The following is a 19,769-nucleotide window of genomic DNA, read 5'->3' on the forward strand; positions in this document are numbered from 1 at the left end:
TGTGTGAAGAGCACAATAGAAATGTACGTTGATGAATAAAGTAGCTGTTGGTAGTATGTAGATAATTGAGTCAAGTCCCTGAAGTCTGCCAAGTGAGTGAAGAGTTATTGATAACTTCCTGTCGTTTTTTTTTTATGCTAGATCTTTTCTTGGGCTCAGCATCGCTGATCAGCTCCATAAGCAGACCATGTGTCACCTACGACCCCGAGTGTGCCTTTATCTGCCCAGTAACAAGGCGGCACAACCTTATCATTACTTAACGGCCTAAATCTAATTTTATCAGGAAGCACCTCCTCACACAAAGGGTAGTGAATATCTAGAACACTTTCTTCCAAAAAAAACTGTTGAGGCCAGGTCAGCAGAAAATGTCAAAACTGAGAATGCTACATTTTTGTTGGGCAAAGGTATCAAAAGTTATGGAACCAAGGCGGCTAAATGGAGCTAAGATACAGATCAGCCGTGATCTAATTGAATGGCAGAACAGGCTCGAGAGGCTGAGCGGCCTCCTCCTGTTCCTATGTATCTAGGTAGAGATCCAGGGATCGCAACAGCGAGCCCACACTCTGTACACCAGTTTCAGGAATAGTATCAGGTGCTGCCATGTGATTCTCCTTCCTTCAAAAAGCAGACTGAATGCACACTCTTATCAGGCCGAGACTAGACTCTAAACAGTTTATTTGAGTACAGTGAGTAAATGAACAGTGTACAGAAGAACATAAGAAATAGGAGCAGGAGTAGGCCAATCGGCCCCTCGAGCCTGCTCCGCCATTCAATAAGATCATGGCTGATCTGATCCTAACCACCAATCCACTATCACAGAACCATCTCCTGAATCTAACAGAATTAGACACACGAAATAGGAGCAGGATCAGGCTACACGGCCCCTGGGCCCGCTCCGCTACCCACAGGGCCATGACCGATCCGAACCTAGACTCATGTCCAAATTCCTGCCCGCTCCCCGTAACCCTTAATTCCCTTTACTTCTAGGAAACTGTCTATTTCTGTTTTAAATTTATGTAATGATGTAGCTTCTACAGCTTTTTGGGGCAGCATATTCCATGGACCTACCACCCTCTGAGTGAAGTAGTTCCTCCTCATCTCAGTTTTGAAAGAGCAGCCCCTTATTCTAAGACTATGCCCCCTAGTTCTAGTTTCACCTATCATCGGGAACATCTTCCCCGCATCCACCCGATCCGACCCCTTCACAATCTTATATGTTTCAATAAGATCACCTCTCATTCTTCTGAACTCCAACGAGTAGAGTCCCAATCTACTCAACCTCTCCTCATATGTCCATCCCCTCATCCCCGGGATTAACCGAGTGAACCTTCTTTGTACTGACTCGAGAGCAAGTATGTCCTTTCTTAAGTATGGACACCAAAACTGTACGCAGTATTCCAGGTGCGGCCTCACCAATACCTTGTACAACTGAAGCAATACCACCCTATTTTTATATTCTATCCCCCTAGCAATGAAAGCCAACATTCCATTGGCCTTCTTAATCACTTGCTGCACCTGCAGACTAACCTTTTGAGTTTCGTGCACCAGGACCCCCAGATCCCTTTGTACTTCAGTACTTTCCAGTTTCTTGCCATTAAGATAATAACTTGCTCTACGATTTTTCCTGCCAAAGTGCATAACCTCACACTTTCCAGTATTGTATTCCATCTGCCAAATCTCTGCCCACTTACTTAGCCTGTCGATGTCCCCTTGCAGGTTTTTTATGTCCTCCTCACTCACTACTTTCCCTCCCATCTTAGTATCATCTGCAAACTTTGATATGTTACACTCGGTCCCCTCCTCCAAATCGTTAATATAGATTGTAAAGAGTTGGGGACCCAGCACTGACCCCTGCGGAACACCACTAGTTACTGATTGCCAGTCTGAGAATGAACCATTTATCCCAACTCTCTGCCTTCTGTTAGATAGCCAATCCCCTATCCATGCCAGAATATTACCCCCAATCCCGTGATTTTTTATCTTAAGCAATAATCTTTTGTGTGGCACCTTGTCAAATGCCTTTTGGAAGTCTAAATACACTACATCCACTGGTTCCCCTTTATCCACCCTATACGTTACTTCCTCAAAGAACTCCAGCAAATTTGTCAAACATGACTTCCCCTTCATAAAACCATGCTGACTTTGTCCTATTAAATTATGATTATCCAAATGTCCTGTTACTGTCTCCTTAATAATGGACTCCAAAATTTTACCTACCACAGTATAAAACAGTGAGTCATGTACTTCACTGGTCTCCTCAGTACATAAAATAATAAAAATGCCACTCACTTTCTTTCAATACATTGACATAGGGGTACGGTAACATAGTGGTTATGTCACTGGACTAATAATCCAGAGGCCTGGACTAATGATCTGAGTTCAAATCCCACCATGGCAGGCTGGGGAATTTAAATTCAGTTAATTAAATTAATCTGGAATAAAAAGCTAGTATCAGTAATGGTGATCGTGAAACGACTGGATTGCCGTAAAAACCCATCTGGTTTGCTAATGTCCTTTAGGGAAGGAAACTTGCCGTCCTTACCCGGTCTGGTCTATATGTGACTCCAGACTCCAGCAATGTGGTTGACTTTTTAACTGCCATCTGAAGTGGCCCAGCAAGTCACTCAGTTGTATTCAAGAAGGCGGCTTCTCGAGGGCAATAAATGGGATGGCCTTGCCGGCGACGCCCACATCCTGTCGATGAATAATAAAAAATAAAACAGAAGCTCACTTAGATTGTGAAACATGCCACAGTTTCACACTGGTGGCCAGCACGATCTTAAAGAACTGGGTGCAGTACAGTAGTGTGGTGGTTTGTTACTAGACTAGTAGCCCAAGAGGCCTCGACTAATAATTCAGAGAATCCCACCACAGCAGTTTGAATTCAGTTAAATAAAATTGAACAACTTCTCCTTTGACTCCACTCACTTCCTCCAAATCAAAGGTGTTGCTATGGGAACCCGCATGGGTCCTAGCTATGCCTGCCTTTTCGTGGAATATGTGGAACACTCTTTGTTCCAGTCCTACTCGGGTCCCTTCCCTCACCTCTTTTTCCAGTACATTGATGACTGTATCGGTGCCGTTTCCTGCTCTCGCCCTGAACTAGATCATTTCATTCACTTTGCTTCCAATTTCCACCCTTCCCTCACCTTCACATGGTCCATCTCCGACTCTTCCCTTCCCTTCCTCGACTTCTCTGTCTCCATCTCTGGGGATAGGTTATTGACAAACATCCACTATAAGCCCACTGACTCCCACAGCTACCTGGACTACACTTCCTCCCACCCCGCTTCCTGTAAGGACACTCTTCCATTCTCCCAGTTTCTCCGTCTCCGCCGCATCTGCTCTGACGATGCCACCTTCCATACCAGTGCTTCCAACATGTCTTCCTTTTTCCTCAACCGAGGATTCCCCTCGACTGTGGTTGACACGGCCTTTGACCGTGTCCGTTCTATCTCCCGCACTTCTGCTCTCACCCCGCCCCGCCTTCCCGGAACCACGATAGAGTTCCCCTTGTCCTCACCTTTCACCCCACCAGCCTCCACATTCAACGGATCATTTTACGCCACCTCCAGCGTGATCCCACCACCAAACACATCTTCCCCTCACCTCCCCTTTCAGCATTCTGAAGGGACTGCTCCCTCCGCGACACCCTGGTGCACTCCTCTATCGCCCCCAACACCCCTTCCCTTTCGCCCGGCACCTTCCCGTGCAAGCGCAGGAGATGCAACACATGCCCTTATACCTTCCCCCTTCCCACTGTCCACGGCCCCAAACACCCTTCCAGGTGAAACAGCGATTTACTTGTACTTCTTGCAATTTAGTATACTGTATTCGCTGCTCACGATGCGGTCTCCTCTACATTGGGGAGACCAAACGCAGATTGGGTGACCGCTTTGCGGAACACCTCCGTTCAGTCCGTAAGGGGGACCCCGAGCTTCTGGTCGCCTGTCATTTTAATTCACCGCTCCACTCCCACTCAGACCTCACTGTCCTCGGCCTCTTGCATTGTTCCACGGGAGCTCAGCGTAAGCTCGAGGAACAGCACCTCATCTTCCGATTAGGCACTCTACAGCCTTCTGGACTCAACATAGAGTTCGACAATTTCAGATCGTAACCTCGGGCCCTATCATATATATATATTTTTTATTATCCACACTTTTTGTCTGTCTTTTTTGCTTCTCTCCCACATGGCAGCTGTCTTTCATTCTGCCAGCGCAATTTACACTTCATCTAGAGCCATCCTTTGTTTCGTAACCTGTCCCATTACCATCTCCTCTTGCCTTGAATATCTCTTAATGTCTCTTAACCTCTCCTGCCTTCTATCCTATCACAGACCTTCCCTTTTGTTCTTTCATCCCCTCCCCCCTTTCCCAGCCCCTACACTTGCTTAAAAATCTGTTCCATTTCCTGCTTTTTTCCAGTTCTGACGAAAGGTCATCGACCTGAAACGTTAACTCTGTTTCTCTCTTCACAGATGCTGCCTGACCGGCTGAGTGTCTCCAGCATTTTCTGTTTTTATTTTAAATAAAAATCTGGTCTCAGTAAAAGTGACCATTGTCGTAAAAACCCAACTGGTTCACCAGTGTCCCTTGGGGAAGTAAACCTGCCGTCCTTACCTGGTCTGGCCTATATGTGACTCCAGTCCCACACCAACGAGTCGACTATTAACTGCCCTCTGAACATAAGAATATAAGAAATACAGGAAACTTTCGATTAATTGGCCCCATAATAACCGGAACGCTCTATCCACCGGCAAAATTCAGGAGTCGGTTCAGATAACTTTTATTACTTTTTTTACTCCATTTGTTGCTGTGCAAGGGTGTAGCTGAAGCTGTTGCTAAGCTACAGAGACGCTTGCAACTTGTGCCGATTGTTTTGAAGCTGGGTTTGTTGCTTTATATGGAGCTCTGAGCTCCGTATCTTTTACTATAGTGTTCAGTCGTCCGGCATTGTTGAACCGGCACCACGTCGGTCCCGTCCGTGCCGGATACCAGAAAGTTTCCTGTAAGAGGACATAACGGCCCCTCGAGCCTGCTTCGCAATTCAATAAGATCATGGTTGATCATCGACCTCAACTCCACTTTCCTGCCCGATTTCCATATCCCTTGAATCCCCATGAGCCCAAAAACCTATCTATCTCAGCCTTGAAGTGGTCTAGGAAGCCACTATGTTGTTTCAATAGAAGAAGGCCTACCACCACATTTTCAGGGTGACTAGGGGATGGATAATAAGTGTCGGCCTTGCACATCCTGAAAATGAATTTAAAAAAAAACTCATTTGCTAGTTGGAAAGATAAGTTACAAAGTATGCAATGTGGGCAGTGGTTTGTCCACCTGCCCACTAGCATAAGGTCAGAGCAGATATATCATTCAACATCGTTGGCAGATATATTGAAACAAAAGGCTGTCTCTCTTGTAATCAACAGTCCTTCGCAGATTATCAATTAATTGGACTGTTACTCCATCCAAATACAACTGCCACTTTTAGTGAAGTACGGAGACATCTGACAGCCTGATTGTTTGTTTGTTTGTGCCCAAAGTGTCGTTCTGAGCTAATCGCGTAGAACAAAAGTGTTCACAAATCCGAGCCTGCTGTAGATACCTTCTCGAGTTTAGTGCTGCCTTATTTTTGTGGGAGTTAACTCTACCCTACATCTAGTTGCATGATAACGTAACTCGGGGTGTAACCAAAATACCCCCTTGTGATCTGGATCAGATATTCGTGTCTTGCACATGTGAACTTCAATCTCTCTGAAGGTGGACAAATTGATTAGTTATAAGGCTTGTTACAAATTACTTCGCAGTGAGGTGAACATACAGAACACAAGTTGTCATCAGACTCGCTTAATTCAACATGTACAACTTATCTTTTGAGTAATAACACAGCTGTTGTCAGCCGTAGCTCAGTGGTAGCACTCTTGCCACTGAGTCTGAAGGTCATGTGTTCAACACCCACTCCAAGGACTTGAGCACAAAATCCAGGCTGGCACCCCCAATGCTGTACTGAGGGAGAGCTGCACTGCCGGAGGTGAGGTGTTTCGGATGAGACGCGAAACAGAGGCCCTGTCCTCTCGGGTGGAGATAAAAGATCCCATGGCACTGTTTCAAAGAAGAGCAGGGGAATTCTTCCTGTTGTCCTGGTCAATATTTGTCCCTCAACCAAAATCCCTAAAATATATTATCTGGTCATTTATCTCATTGCTGTTTGTGGGACCTTGCTGTGTGCAAATTGGCTGCTATGTTTCCTACATTACAACAGTGACTACACTTACAAAGTGCTTAAGTGACTGGAAAGTGCTTTGGGACATCCTGAGGTTGTGAAAGGTGCTATATAAATGCAAGTTCTTTCACAAGTTCATACAAATAAAGATGATGCCACGGTAACCTACATCAGTGGGCTCTCTTAGTTGACCTAAACAAGATGGCTTCTAACTGTCCTCCATTGTCCTCATTTCAACACAAGCCCTCACAGCTTTCCCTTTAACAAGCTGGACTGCCTTCACAAGTAAAAAAGCAAAATACTGCAGCTGCTGAAATCTTGAAGTTAAAACAGAAAGTGCTGGAAACACACAAGTCGGTCAACATCTGGAGAGAGTACAGAACAGTTAATGTCTTGAGGTCAGCACATTTATTCTCTCTACAGCTGCTTATGTTTTTGACTGTCTTCACAGCCTTCCTGTTTCAAGAACCCAACCTCCTGCACAGCATTCTGTTTCTGTGTTTCATCTTTTGCTGTTCACAGGGATAAAAGACTTTCCAATACAATGGTTGTGAATTGTTTTCCCCAACTACCAAGATAAGCTAAGGAACTGCTTATTTACAGTCTATGGGGGACAGCATCCAATCTATCTGATTATCATCGTAAAGCACAACATTTAAAGTACCTTTGTCCAAATACATTCTATGGAAAAAATAGTGAAAAGATCCCAAAATGCAAAATGACCTATTGCGTAGGCATTTTTTTGGTGGTGGGGGGGGGGAAGGTGGAATTGTGGGCGGGAAACATGAAAGTCTGGGTTCTTTGACGGTGGGAGGAGGGGAGGTGGTGGGCTGATCCCCGACCCCAGGAGGAGGGTCCGATCCCCAACCCGGGGATCTTGTATGTGTGGGTGGTCTGATGGTTGGGTGTGTCCGATCCCAGGGAAGGTGGTTAGCTTGGGGAGGCCGGCGGGACCACTCCTGCTCCTCCTGGCCCACAAGCAGTGTTGTAAAGGCATTTAACTTCTCCCCGAAGCTGTCCTCACCTCCCTTGAGCTGCCAGGTTTCCTGAGGCCTGGGAAACCCAGTCTGCCAAGGTTAAACCTGTGAGACAGGTTAAATGTGAGGAACCCATTATAATATTTAAATGGCCTCCTGGGAGCTGCTCGCCCCCTGTCCTGCCTGCATTAAACGTGGAAGTGGGCGGGTTGGAGGCTTAAAATGTTTTAACATCTCACCCAATCCCAACCCACCCGTTTTTGGGGTTAAAATTCACCCCAATGCATCTGAACTAACCCATTTTGTATCCCAGTTGCAATCACATGCACTTGACTATAATTGGCCGCTGAGCATGAGTTATGGACACACATTTTTCTGTTTGAATCAACAGGAACGATCCCAACAGGATTCTTACAAGGACGGTGTTTGTAACCATGGCAACAGGAGGCAGAGAGGGGCCACCTCCTTCAGCGGGCCCAAAGCAGCACACCAACCGATTGATCCACGAGAAGTCTCCCTACCTGCTGCAGCACGCACACAACCCCGTAGACTGGTAATCACGTAACGCTTTATAAGTTCTTTCTGCAACATTAAAGGAGTTATATTTGAAAATATGATCGGAATTCCTGGCAGTTTCTTCTGTAATCCATTCTTGATCATTTTTCATATTGGGATTGAGGGGCTGAATGGCCTGTTTCTCTGGACCAAACCTCTTCCTAATCACTTCCTTTGTGTGGATTGTCAATGGATCAAACACCTTCCCATTCACTCCCACGGCATAAAATCACAAGAGATCAAGCCAACTCTCATTCTGCAATATTCCCGATCCAAGGCTCTTTTTAAATAGAGGAAACAGAAAAGTATAAGGCCGAGAAATTCATCTCGGGCGGTGGCAGGAAGTGGGCGGGATCGGATCGGCCGCCCGTTATAGGCAGCGCCTGATAGTCCGTTCCATTGACTGCAGTAGAACTGAATATCGGGCGCTGCGTATAACGGGCGGCCAATTCGATACCGCCAGTTTTGCGCCATCGCCCGACTCGAATTTCTAGTTCTAAATGTTCACCAGTTTTCTCCTCTCTCGTATCGCACATTACACCTGCAAGAGGCAGTAGGGTTTGTTTTTACAAAGAGTCACTTAGTGTAAATAGTTTTTCATTGCAGCGATCTTATTCTTTATCGAGCGGGTGAGTGAGTAGCTGAACAGGTTGCATGAGAGCGCTGCCAGTTGTCTCTTTTTACTTGCACGTCATTGACGTTCTAACAAACCATGAACTTGCTCCACAAAGTATTTTTTATTACTTCATTGCAAGTGTAAGAAGGAATAAAATGTAAAAGTCACCCAATAAATAGCCCTCCAAAATAATGCAAATCGACCAAAACTGTTCACACCGAAACTGTTCACTCTACCCCACCCTTCTATCAACTGATCTTCCGCCCTCTATAAAGTCGCCCAGGCCCAGGCAACCCAGACCTTCTCTGAATCTCTTTGCTGAAATCGTGCAGTAACTTTCCATGATCCTTTGTGCTACCTTTATCGGGGTTTTCAAAATCTAAAATTTATAATATCTCCCACTGCTCACCCATTTATGGGAGTAACCCCCGATTCTTTTCTGGACCCCTTTATTCGAAGCAGTGATCGGGGGGAACTAGCCTCCGCAGCAAAGTGGGTTCACTCCAACAAGTGGGTGGGATGGTCTGTAAGAATGGAGTGATAAATGTGGGATAAACTCTCTGTAATGAATCGCTGACTAAGTCTTTGCAGTGCTATTTCAGAGAGGAATTGTAGAGATATTAACCACAGGGCACCATTTTTTTTTTCAAGGGAGAGAGGGCAAGGAACTTGGAGATTCCCCAAAGTCCTTGATGGGCTGAGTGGCCTTTTCTCTGGATTTTCTTATTTGTTTTTAAATTCTTGTTGCTCGCCGAGCAGTTTGCATCACTGGTGCAGAGAGGCTGCAGAGCTTCAACGAGTAATAAACCTTTCTGTAAAGTTGCCTGCTGACCTGTTGATACCTATTGGGATGTGAAGCTAGTTCCATCTACAGTATTTGAAGTAAATTAAGGTAGTGAAGGAGTGCTGGGCAATGTTCCCATTAAGCTGCGCGGCCATGCAGGTCTCGCGCAGGCTGTTCACCGGCTCTATATAGGAAATGACCGCACACGGGCGAAAAATTGAATGGGCCATGCAGCCAGTTAAAGGGCCTGCACACCCAAAAAAATGACAAGGAACATTGGCGCTGGGGTATAGTGAGGCTTATATGGTGGCTGTGCTGGTGGTGTGTTTCTAATCTAGCTTCTATTTTATTAAAGGTGTTTCCCCTCATTCCTGGTCTCCCTATGTCATGTCTGTCCCTGGCAGCAGGATGAGCTGTTCCCAAGGCCTCTGCTGGTGGTGCCCTGTGAATGGTCCCAAGGGAATGGAGCACCCAAGTGGTTTGAGAATGACCGTTCCTCAGATTGGTCCTTCCCCTCTTTCTGCCCTTCTCTGTAGGCAAGTGCCTGCCTCAGTGGCATGACTGATACCAGCACCTCAGCACGAGGGGGAACAGCGAGTTGGGGTTCCACACCCTATACTGAAATTCTTACTCTTTATCAGAACTTACTTCCCCCTACACCTTCAGTTGTTTCTCCATTACTCTTGAAGGCACCGACAGACTGGAGGGAATGGGCCTATGGGTATCTGTTGCCTCCCAGTACCTCGCCCAGTGACAATTCTCTATGCGTCAGCTTGAACCGCGCATGTTGGCAGGGTATTCGACTGCAGGGGCATCACAGCCAAGCCTGATCCCGTCCTCACCTGACATCCACATATGTGCACCTTCCAGGAGGAGTCACTCCCGAATCAGGAGCCAGAATCCTGGCTGATTCTCCAACCCTACCACAGGTCCTGAGGCCAGTTGTAGCACCCCAGCTGCCACTGTGGCTGATACTGGATTGAAGCTGGAGCTTGCGTGACGCTGTAACACACTGGGTGGTACGTTCGCTCACTGAGCCACCAAGAGAGCCTTCTGCCCCATTTTTATACCATCTTCCTTTTATGGCCTCTCCCCAACTTCCTCCTGGTGGGCCAGTGCAGGTTATGAACTGCTTTGTGGCTCCCATTACACACTGCAGTATGGTGGACGAACACAATCCCTTATATTGGGACCAAATTGAAATAGGTACAAAGGAATTGCTAGATGAAAAAAGACCACAGTCCATCCAGTTCACCTTCTACCAAAATAACAACAGAAAATGCCGGAAAAACTCAGCAGGCCAGGCAACATCTGTGGAGAGAAATTAAAAGTCGACGTTTCGGGTGAACCCTTTTTCAAAACTGGAAAGGAATTGAAATAGATCGAAGGCAGGGCTGCGATAGAACAAAAGAGAAGTAAAGAGACATTAAGAGGTATTCAAAACCAGACGAGATGGTAATAGGACAGTGGAGACAAAGACGGCTGAGATTAGGTGTGAAGTGTACTGGCAGGATAAGAAACAGCTGCCACGTGGGAGAGAGAAAAAAAAGGAAGGGGGGGGGGAAGGGAAGACCCAAAACAAAGGGGTGGAAAAAAATATATAAGTGAAAATGCAATAGGGGCCGAGGTTATGATCTGAAATTGTTGAACTCGATATTGAGTCCGGAAGGCTGCAAAGTGCCTAATTGGAAGATGAGGTGCTGTTCCTCGAGTTCCTTCTACCATCCTGGTAGTCACATGCCACAACAATAATGGAGTTGTTGACTAATCATAGACTGTCAATGAGTCTACAACAGACCCAGACATGAGGCGCGGAAAACCTCCAGTGGTGGAGAGTTTTGGGAACCATAGGTCAAAAGTCACCTGCTCCTCCCAAGCGTGCTACGCTCACCACACGTCCTGTCTCACATCAGCCAAATACTGTATCCCAGAATGTTATTTTCACAATTATATAGTTACACTGTTTTGATTGTCTAGGTATCCATGGGGACAAGAAGCATTTGCCAAAGCGAAGAAGGAAGACAAGCCAATCTTTCTGTCAGGTACAGCATGTGGTCATGTTACTTTGGGCATCTTTTCCCCTCCGCATCTCCCGTCTGCTCCCCCTTTTGTTTGAATCCTGAAGACATCGGCCCTGAAGTTCCACCGGGGTTCTCCTAAAGTCGCCAACCTCTCCCGGATTGTCCGGGCGTCTCCCGGAATTGAGGATTGACCTCCCAGCAACACTGGAGGAAAAAGCTTCGGAGGTCAACGGAGCTCACCTGGCGCCCGCTGCTGTTGCCACCACACCTGCTGGGGTGATAGTTGTCATCTCCTTAACTGCTGCCTTTGTTTGGAGAGGGGAGAACAAGGGGGTGCGGTGGGGGGGGGCGGACGGGGGGAGTCCCGAACACGGGTGTTTAAGCAGTCAATGCCGGTGCTGATTCCAGCTTCAGTGGTTTGCATTATCGTCCATGTTGCTGGCACAGTTTGTTCAGTACCTGGGGCCCAGGCAATAATTACATAACATTACATAGAATTTTACAGCCACTCCTCTTCATCTCACCCTATCGACATATACTTCTCCTTTCTCCCTCATGCACCACCCTCTGTTATTTTATTCAGTTTAATTTTGAGGTGGGTTGCTTTTAGTTCACGGTAACACAAAGACAGCGGAGGAACGGAAATAAAAGACTTGGAAAAGGAGAAATTGTTTGTTCAAATGAACTTATAACCAAACCGTTCTCGTTTGGTGGAGGGCTCGTCTCTCAAAACCTGGTTGTATAAACCTTGTTGTTAACATACGAACAATGACGGACAGGAGAAGACCCTCTGGTCCATCCAGCCTGTCCTCCACAATTGTGATAGCTTGTGCATCACAATATATAGATTCCGCACCGCACCCCAACCAAAACCATGTGATCTCCTGGGAGTGGCAAGCGTCCTGATTTTAAAAAATTTGGGAAAATAAATCTGGGTAAGTCCTGTCAGACGCTCCCGCCCATCCCGACGATTGAAACTAGTTCAGGAGATCACTCTGGCCTTGATAATGCTATGCCGTAACTACCTCTTGTAAGGGGGGTGGTGGTGGAATCTCCGTTCCAGCCAGAAACAGGTCTCGCTCTTGCTTGAAGGAAGATACTTAAAAGAACAAAGCTGGTTGCTTGTATAATTTTAAAAGAAAAGATTGGTATGTAATTAAATTGAATATATATTTTTGCACCCTGGTGCATTTTTTACACTTTTGCTGTTTCAGCATTTTTTGAAGAGCTTTTAATTAAATGATTTCCAAGACTAGGTTTAGCGTGCGCAATATTTCAAAAATGCTTAAAATTCAAGAGTGACCCCGGGGGGGAGAGGGGGGCTTTTTCCATTTCATTTCAGAATGAGTGTGTCAGTTCTGAGAGCTAGTTTATTTATTCAGCTAAAGTCGCAGTGATGCAAACAGGAAATATTAAATATTAAAGAGAAAATCCCCAGTTGTGCTCCTTTGGCTTTTTTATTGCAAATTTGCCAGAAATTACAGGATTGCTCGAGAGAGAGAGAGAACAGGCAGAGCTGCACAAAGACGAGCCTTTGCTGAAGAAAGCATGTGTGTTTCTCGGGTATCGGAGGAATAATAAAAAAAAGAATTGAGAAGGAATGAATAACTCAATGCTTATTTTTATGCTGTGCATTTACTGGAACTATTATTTTCTGAAATAACTGAGAAACATCATAAATATTCATGCCCCAAAAACCATCAATCTGCAATGGATTCCAGTGCAGTCGACATTTATGTTGATGCTCAAGGTGTAGAGATCCAGTGGGGGCACAAAATGCCGTGGGGATTGCAGGTTTATGGTGTACAGCATGGAATTCGTTGTCCGGAGTGTGGCAGTTTATGTATAATTACCATTTTTACACTAAAGGTTACCTTTGGGTTGCAGCAAGTGATGCTAATCTGCATTGCTGGCACTGTATCCGTTAATCGCTTTCAGTTCCAATGTATCCAGGGCCACGTCGATTTCACGCCTGTGAGATAGGGAGGATGAGGTGAACTGGAGATTTTCTATCAGTCAACTTGTTAAATGAGCCTCCTCAGATATGACAGCAATATTCCGTCTTGATGAAATTGGGCTTTATAGAGTTGCTGAGGGAAAAGGAAATGCATAAAAGAAAAGAAATCTGGGCTTCTTGCAGCAGCTTTAGTGGTGGAGAAGAAAGTGAAACCAAGAATGTGAAAAGATGAAGGGTGGCGCCATCAAAGATAACAGGAGATGTGTCTGGACTTGGAAAAAGCTGTCATGGCAGAATTGAAAGAAACAAGGTTCTCATTATCCATTGAAAGCCATTGAAGAAATTAAGAGGGACTGATTCAACCATTTATATGAAAGAGGTTATGAATGTAGAGTGGAAGCATCTGTATAAGAGTGGAGAAGATTGGAGGATAAGTAGAAAAAGTAATCGAGTGGGAGAGAGGACAGTCCTGGAACACCCTTGAGTTGATGAGATAAGCGAGAGATGATTATCAGCTACAACACAGAGAGCTTTGAGAGGAAAGTAGATATCTGTGGTGGATTCCTATTGCCACCCTGGTGAGATTGGCGAACTCAATAAAAATTGGGGCTCAAATCTGGGCCCTTCCTCGTCTGTGCGGTTGAGTTAGTCACTGGCTAAATATGCTAAGCCAATGGGACGCTTAACCTTATTTTGAAGGAATGTTTTCCTCCTTCATTTTTATCTTCATTTTTTTCACTGAACGTTTTTTTTCCCATTTAAATTCATCATGAGATGGCTGGCCTCCCAGTTGTTATCCGCTTTCGTCTTTTTGTGAAAAATATTGAGGCTAAGATTGTAACTCTCTTTCTTTCTCTCCCCCCCACCCCTGTTGTATGTATCATTTCTATTAAAGGTGGGAGGAACTTCTCTCTGCATGTACCATCTCTAATCGAAAGAGGGAGAAGCTGTCTGCGCCTCCTACAGGTCGAACGTCCCGAATCCGGTAACCTCGGGACTTTCCTGGACTTCGGAACGTGTTTCTGATGTCCGAAGTCCGGAAACGCCCAAGCCCAGGTTGTGATATTGCCGGACTTCGACATCAGAAACACGCGCCGAGTCCGGAAATGCCTGGGCCCAGGTTGCGCTTTTGGTAAGCCTCCCTCAGGGTGGCCGGATTCTGGAACATTTTACGGATTCCGGACCCCTGTCACCAATCGGCCCGGGGTCCGGATTTTGGAACATTGGATTTGGGACGCTCAACCTGTACTAGCAAATACAAGGGAACAACTTGGGTTCTAATGGCCTTAAAACCCTCCCCACACAGATTTTTCCTTCTGTCTCAATGACGAAGCACTGTGTGTGTGTGCGTACTGTGTAATGTGTGCGTAGGTTCTATCTCCAGTTCATGTATTTTCTCTGCTTTTGCCCTTTCCCAGTTGGTTACTCCACGTGTCACTGGTGCCACGTTATGGAACGGGAATCATTTGAAAATGAAGAGATCGGCAAAATAATGAACGAGAATTTTGTTTGCATCAAAGTTGACCGGGAGGAGCGGCCAGATGTTGATAAAGTTTACATGACATTTGTGCAGGTGAGCTTGCTGTTTAATGAAATCACTGGAGTTTTCCCCCTCTGTATTCCAACCAATCCCCAACATTCAGGCACCCTTTAGCCAGTAACATGCAAATGTATGGGCGGTATCAGATGACTGAGCATTAGCAGACAATCGTAAGATAACAGCAAGTGCCTAACGCTCAGCCTCCTGCTTCAGTGCACCCAAAATGTCTCCACTGCTACTTAATTAACATTTAAGAAGCTTTGCACTTTAACTCAGACTCTGGGCAGTCAGATAGCAGGGCCATTTGGTGTGCAGGTTGCCTTGGGATCTTTTATGTCCACTTAACTGGCACACAAGGACTGCAGTTTAATGTTTCCTCTGAAAGGCGGCACCTCTGACAATGTAGCACTCCCTCGGTACTGCACTGAAGTGTCAGCCTACAATATGTCTTCAAGTCTTAAACCTGTGCGCATCACTCTCGGGTGCGGGTGCTACCATTGAGCCAAGCTGACAATCACTCTCTATGATCGCAGGATGGGAAGAAAACCAAATTCCACACATTGCTGCTGCAGCCCTTTAATTGCTGCAGCAGCGTTACAGAATCATGCCTGTATACGTGCGAGCTCCAAGAGCAGGGCCTCTGCTTGCACACGTAACAAGGCGCCACAGCAGAGGTGCTGGCGGGCGTAGCACTTGCAGCAAGCAAGGCAAATGTCCTGCTGTGCTTCGTTTCTGACCCAGTATCGCACACAGTGGGTTTTTTTAACCCTGTAGGCTCATCAACCATCTCCTGTTCTAACTCACTCTTTTCAAGCACCCGCAAACACTGAAGTTCCTCACCTCCCTTAGTCGTCTTTTCTTCCTGCAATCTATAGGTTCTTACATTGCAAGTTTGGTGGCATTGAACCGTCACTTCCTGATTTAGCTAGTCTTCCCTCCTGTTCTTTTCAACTTTGGTATATCCTGCATGGTGGGCCTTGGACTTCACCCAGGTTTATCACCCTGCATCGTAGTCTAAAAGAAAGACTTGCATTTATATAGCACTTTTCACAACCTCTGGACATCCCAAAACGCTTTACAGCCAATGAAGGACTTTTTTGAAGTGCAGTCACTGTTGTAATGTAGGAAATGTGAAATGCGGCAGCCAATTTGTGCAGAGCAAGCTCCCATGAACAGCAATATGATAATGACCAGATCATCTGTTTTAGTGATGTTGATTGAGGGATAAATATCTGCCAGGACACCGGGGAGAGCTCCCCCGCTCTTCTTTGAAATACTGCTGTGGGATCTTTTACATCCACTTGAGAGAACTGATGGGGCCTCAGTTTAATGTCTCAGCTGAAAGACGCATCTCCGACAGTGCTGCACTCCCTCAGCACTGCACTGGGAGTGTTAGCCTGGATTATATGCACAAGTCCCTGGAGTGGGACTTGAACCCACAACCTTCTGACTCGGAGGCGAGAGTGCTAACCACTGAGCCACAGCTGACAGATTTTGGAAGGGATGTGAGAGCGACAGTAGACTCATCGCTTTCAATGTTGATGTGGAGAAGCAATGTTGAAAAGTAAACACAATAAAGTATAAAGTCCCTTTCACATTGTTCTTCAGCTACCAGTTCCCATAGTGTGGCTCTCACACAACTTGTGGCTACAGTATGAACCTACCAGATAGTGGCCAGCCCAATTTTCACTGGGTCTGCCTGGCTGGCGCCAGTTTTACTAGGGCTGTATAAACAAGCTGCTGCCACTCATGTCAGTGGTGACGTTAGGACATCATCATCCATGACTCCCCAAAACATGTGGGCACAAGTCAGGAGTATGATGCAATATGCTCCACTTGCCTGGCTGGGTGCTGCTCTGCCAAAACTCAAGAAGCTCGTCACCATCCAAGACTAAGCATCACACTTGATCGGCAGCCCATCTACCACCTTAAACACTCACTCCCTCCACCACCGGCGTACCGTGGCTGCAGTGTGTACTATCTAAAGGATACCCTGCAGCAACTCGCCAAGGCTTCTTCGGCAGTACCTCCTAAACCCACGACCTCCACTACCTAGAAGGACAAGGGCAGCAGGCACATGGGAACACCACCACCTCCAAGTTCCCCTCCAGGACACACATCATCCCAACTTGGAAATATATCGCCGTTCCTTCATCGTCGCTGGGTCAAAATCCTGGAAGCCCCTCCCTAACAGCACTGTGGGAGTACCATCACCACACGGACTGCAGCGGTTCAAGAAGACGGCCCACCAACTCCTTGTCAAGGACAACTAACGATGGGCAATAAATGCCGGCTTTGCCAGCAATGTCCATAACCCGAGAATGAAAATGTGCTCCACACATGCACACTGGCCGAAATGTTACAGCCAGACTTTATATGTGTGCTTCCCCTCTGCTGTCCGTTCACAGGGTGATGGTAGATGCAAGTTAACAGTAAACTTGGGAGAGCGCCGCTCTTAAACTGCCCTCCTGGCCGGGCCTAGAATGCAAAAATGCCCCAAAGTCTACAGAATCCTAAGAGTGCAGAGTGATCAATGCCAGGGAAATGTTGACGTGTGGAATTTATGATCAAAGACGGTGAGGCAGATTGCAACAGCATTTAAACATATGGAGCTGTGTTTATTTTTCTGTTTTGCAGAGTGAGATGCAACAAAACAGTTCACACTTTTGAACCAAATTGAGTCCAAATTCCAAATGAGTAAAAGTTGACAGATTGGAATATGCAGCCACCTCACTGGTTCCATGTTCCTTCTTAGACTAATGTTTCCTTTGAAAGACAACACCTCCGACAATGTAGCACTCTCTCGGTACTGCACTGAAGTGTCAGCCAACATTGTGTGTTTAAGTCACACAAGCTTCACTTTCAGAGGTGGGGGTGCCACCATTGAGCCAAGCTGACAATTACTCTCCGTGACCGCAGCATGGGCACATTGTCAGCTCTGCCTCAGTGCTCGCACTCTCGCCTCGGAACATAGTTTCCCCCGGTGTCCTGGCCAACATTTATCCCTCAACTAGCACCTCAAAACAGATGATCTGGTCATTTGTTTCATTGCTGTTTGCGGGAGCACTTCAAAAGTACTATAAAACGCTTTGGGACATCCTGAGGTTGTCAAAAGTGCTGGATAAATGCAAGTCTTCGCTTTTTTTCTTTTAAAGTCTTTTCTCGGCACAGTTTTGACAGCTCTTAATGAGGAAGTGTGGAGTTTGAATGAACAGAAATCTGGTTTGGTTTCCGTCAGCATGACTCTTCCCCAGGAGCTGTAACGATAGTTTCCTTTCTTTTGGTCGCAGGCGACAAGTGGCGGAGGCGGCTGGCCAATGAGCGTGTGGCTGACCCCTGAGCTCAAGCCTTTTGTCGGAGGGACTTACTTTGCGCCCGAAGACAGTTTCCACCGACCGGGGTTTAAGACAATGCTGAAGAACCTGGCTGAGCAGGTATGGTATCCGTTGCTGTTAAATGGTGTGTAGGACAGGGTGGTCCCTGAATTTTTGGATCCCTGGACGTGTTTATTTTAGTTGGGTAAGGGTATTAAGGGATATGGCACCAAAGTGGGTAGATGGAGTTGAGGTACAGCTCAGCCATGATCTCGTTGAATGGTGGAGCAAGCTCAAGGGTCAGGAAAACTTTGCATAACTTTCCCTCAGACTTATAAGTGTGGGGTAGAGACGATTGGACATGGTCTGTAGAAGGACCAGCCCTGATGAAGCAAATGGTTCGAAGCAACTGAGGTCTGTTAAGGGGAGAAGGTTGAGCAAGGAGAAGGCATAAGAAATAAGAACAGGAGTCGGCCATACGGCCCCTCGAGCCTTCTCCGCCATTCAATAAGATCATGGCTGATCATCGACCTCAACTCCACTTTCCCGCCCAATCTCCATATCCCTCGATTCCCCTGGAGCCCAAAAATCTATCTATCTCAGCCTTGAATGTAATCTATGGGAAAACCTGTTTATTACATGTCCTTTATTGTAAAGAGAGTTTTCAATTTAATTCTGGTCTAACTAAGGCTGCTTAAACTCCACGTATTGCTGGGACACTGAACATTAGCAATCCCCAGCAGCAGGGCTCATTTTTAGGCAGTGCTTAAATCTTGGGTTTCCAAGTATAAGTCCTGTTTAACCCCGGGCGGAGGCACTTGCCAAACTATTGGAGAGCTTCAAATGATTCAGTTTTCCAGAATTGTTCATGTTTTAAAAACATTTGCTTTAGTGGAAGAAAAACCGGAGTGGGCTAACCGAACGCAGCAACAAGATCCTGACAGCACTGCAGAGGGGAGTAGCAGTAAGCGCTGACCAGGAGGCAGTCCCACCGCCCTGCCCCCAGGTGATGGAGAGATGCTTCCAACAGCTGGCTCATTCCTACGAGGATGAATACGGAGGATTCCACGAGTCGCCGAAATTCCCGTCACCGGGTGAGGAACATAGGCATGTTTAAAAATACACCCACCGTCTTTGGAGGGTCACAACAACAACAACAACAACTTGCATTTATTTAGCGCCTTTAACATAGTAAAAGGTCCCACGGCGCTTCACAGGAACGTAATCAGACAAAAAATTGACAACAAGCCAAAGACAGGTAGGTTTTAAGGAGGGTCTTAAATGAGGAGAGAGAGGTGGAGAGGTTTAGGGAGGGAATTCCAGAGGTTAGGGCCGAGATGGCTGAAGGCACGGCCGCCAATGGTGGGGTGAAGGAAGTGGGGGGGGATGGACAAGAGGCCAGAGTTGGTGGAACACAGAGTTCTCGGAGGGTTGGGCTGGAGGAGGTTACAGAGATAGGGAGGGGCGAGGCCATGAGGGATTTGAACAAGAGGATAAGAATCTTCAAATCGAGGTGTTCTGGAGAGTCGCTGGTAGAGGCTTTCCACCAGTGATGTAGTTCGCACTGGAGAGTGCAACTACCATGAAGTAAAATGCTGGGTTCTTGTGTTCAGCTCCTTAGCACTTTGCTGAACACTGAATGTGCTGCACAGTTAGTGAAAAGAGGGAAGAAGTGTTTAGTTATGATGTTTTAGCCATCACGATGTGGGGCAGACCTAATGGACCACCTGGTCTTTTCCTACCTGTCCATTTTGTATGTTTTAAGGAAGGTTTTTAAGGAGGA

The 19,769-nt window shown here is 46.4% G+C and overlaps 1 protein-coding gene across 6 annotated transcripts in view; it reads left to right on the forward strand.

The window, feature by feature from the left end:
* spata20 (spermatogenesis associated 20) overlaps nucleotides 1-19,769 on the forward strand; it is a 475,652-nt gene that overhangs the window by 12,372 nt on the left and 443,511 nt on the right. For 5 of the 6 annotated variants that reach the window (XM_085963329.1, XM_085963324.1, XM_085963327.1 and 2 more), the window contains exons 2-6: nucleotides 7,591-7,752; nucleotides 11,132-11,196; nucleotides 14,551-14,705; nucleotides 17,963-18,106; nucleotides 18,879-19,080. In XM_085963329.1, coding sequence (XP_085819455.1) covers nucleotides 7,634-7,752; nucleotides 11,132-11,196; nucleotides 14,551-14,705; nucleotides 17,963-18,106; nucleotides 18,879-19,080 — 685 coding nt within the window. In that variant the 5' untranslated portion in view covers nucleotides 7,591-7,633. Of the gene's footprint in view, nucleotides 1-6,351; nucleotides 6,621-7,590; nucleotides 7,753-11,131; nucleotides 11,197-14,550; nucleotides 14,706-17,962; nucleotides 18,107-18,878; nucleotides 19,081-19,769 lie in introns of those variants that run through there. The other variant, XM_085963328.1, reaches the window with a different exon arrangement.

This window comes from Somniosus microcephalus, chromosome 21 (genome assembly GCF_052327205.1).
Source record: "Somniosus microcephalus isolate GS21.2 chromosome 21, FLI_Smic_1.0, whole genome shotgun sequence".
Classification (NCBI taxonomy): Eukaryota; Metazoa; Chordata; class Chondrichthyes; order Squaliformes; family Somniosidae; genus Somniosus; species Somniosus microcephalus.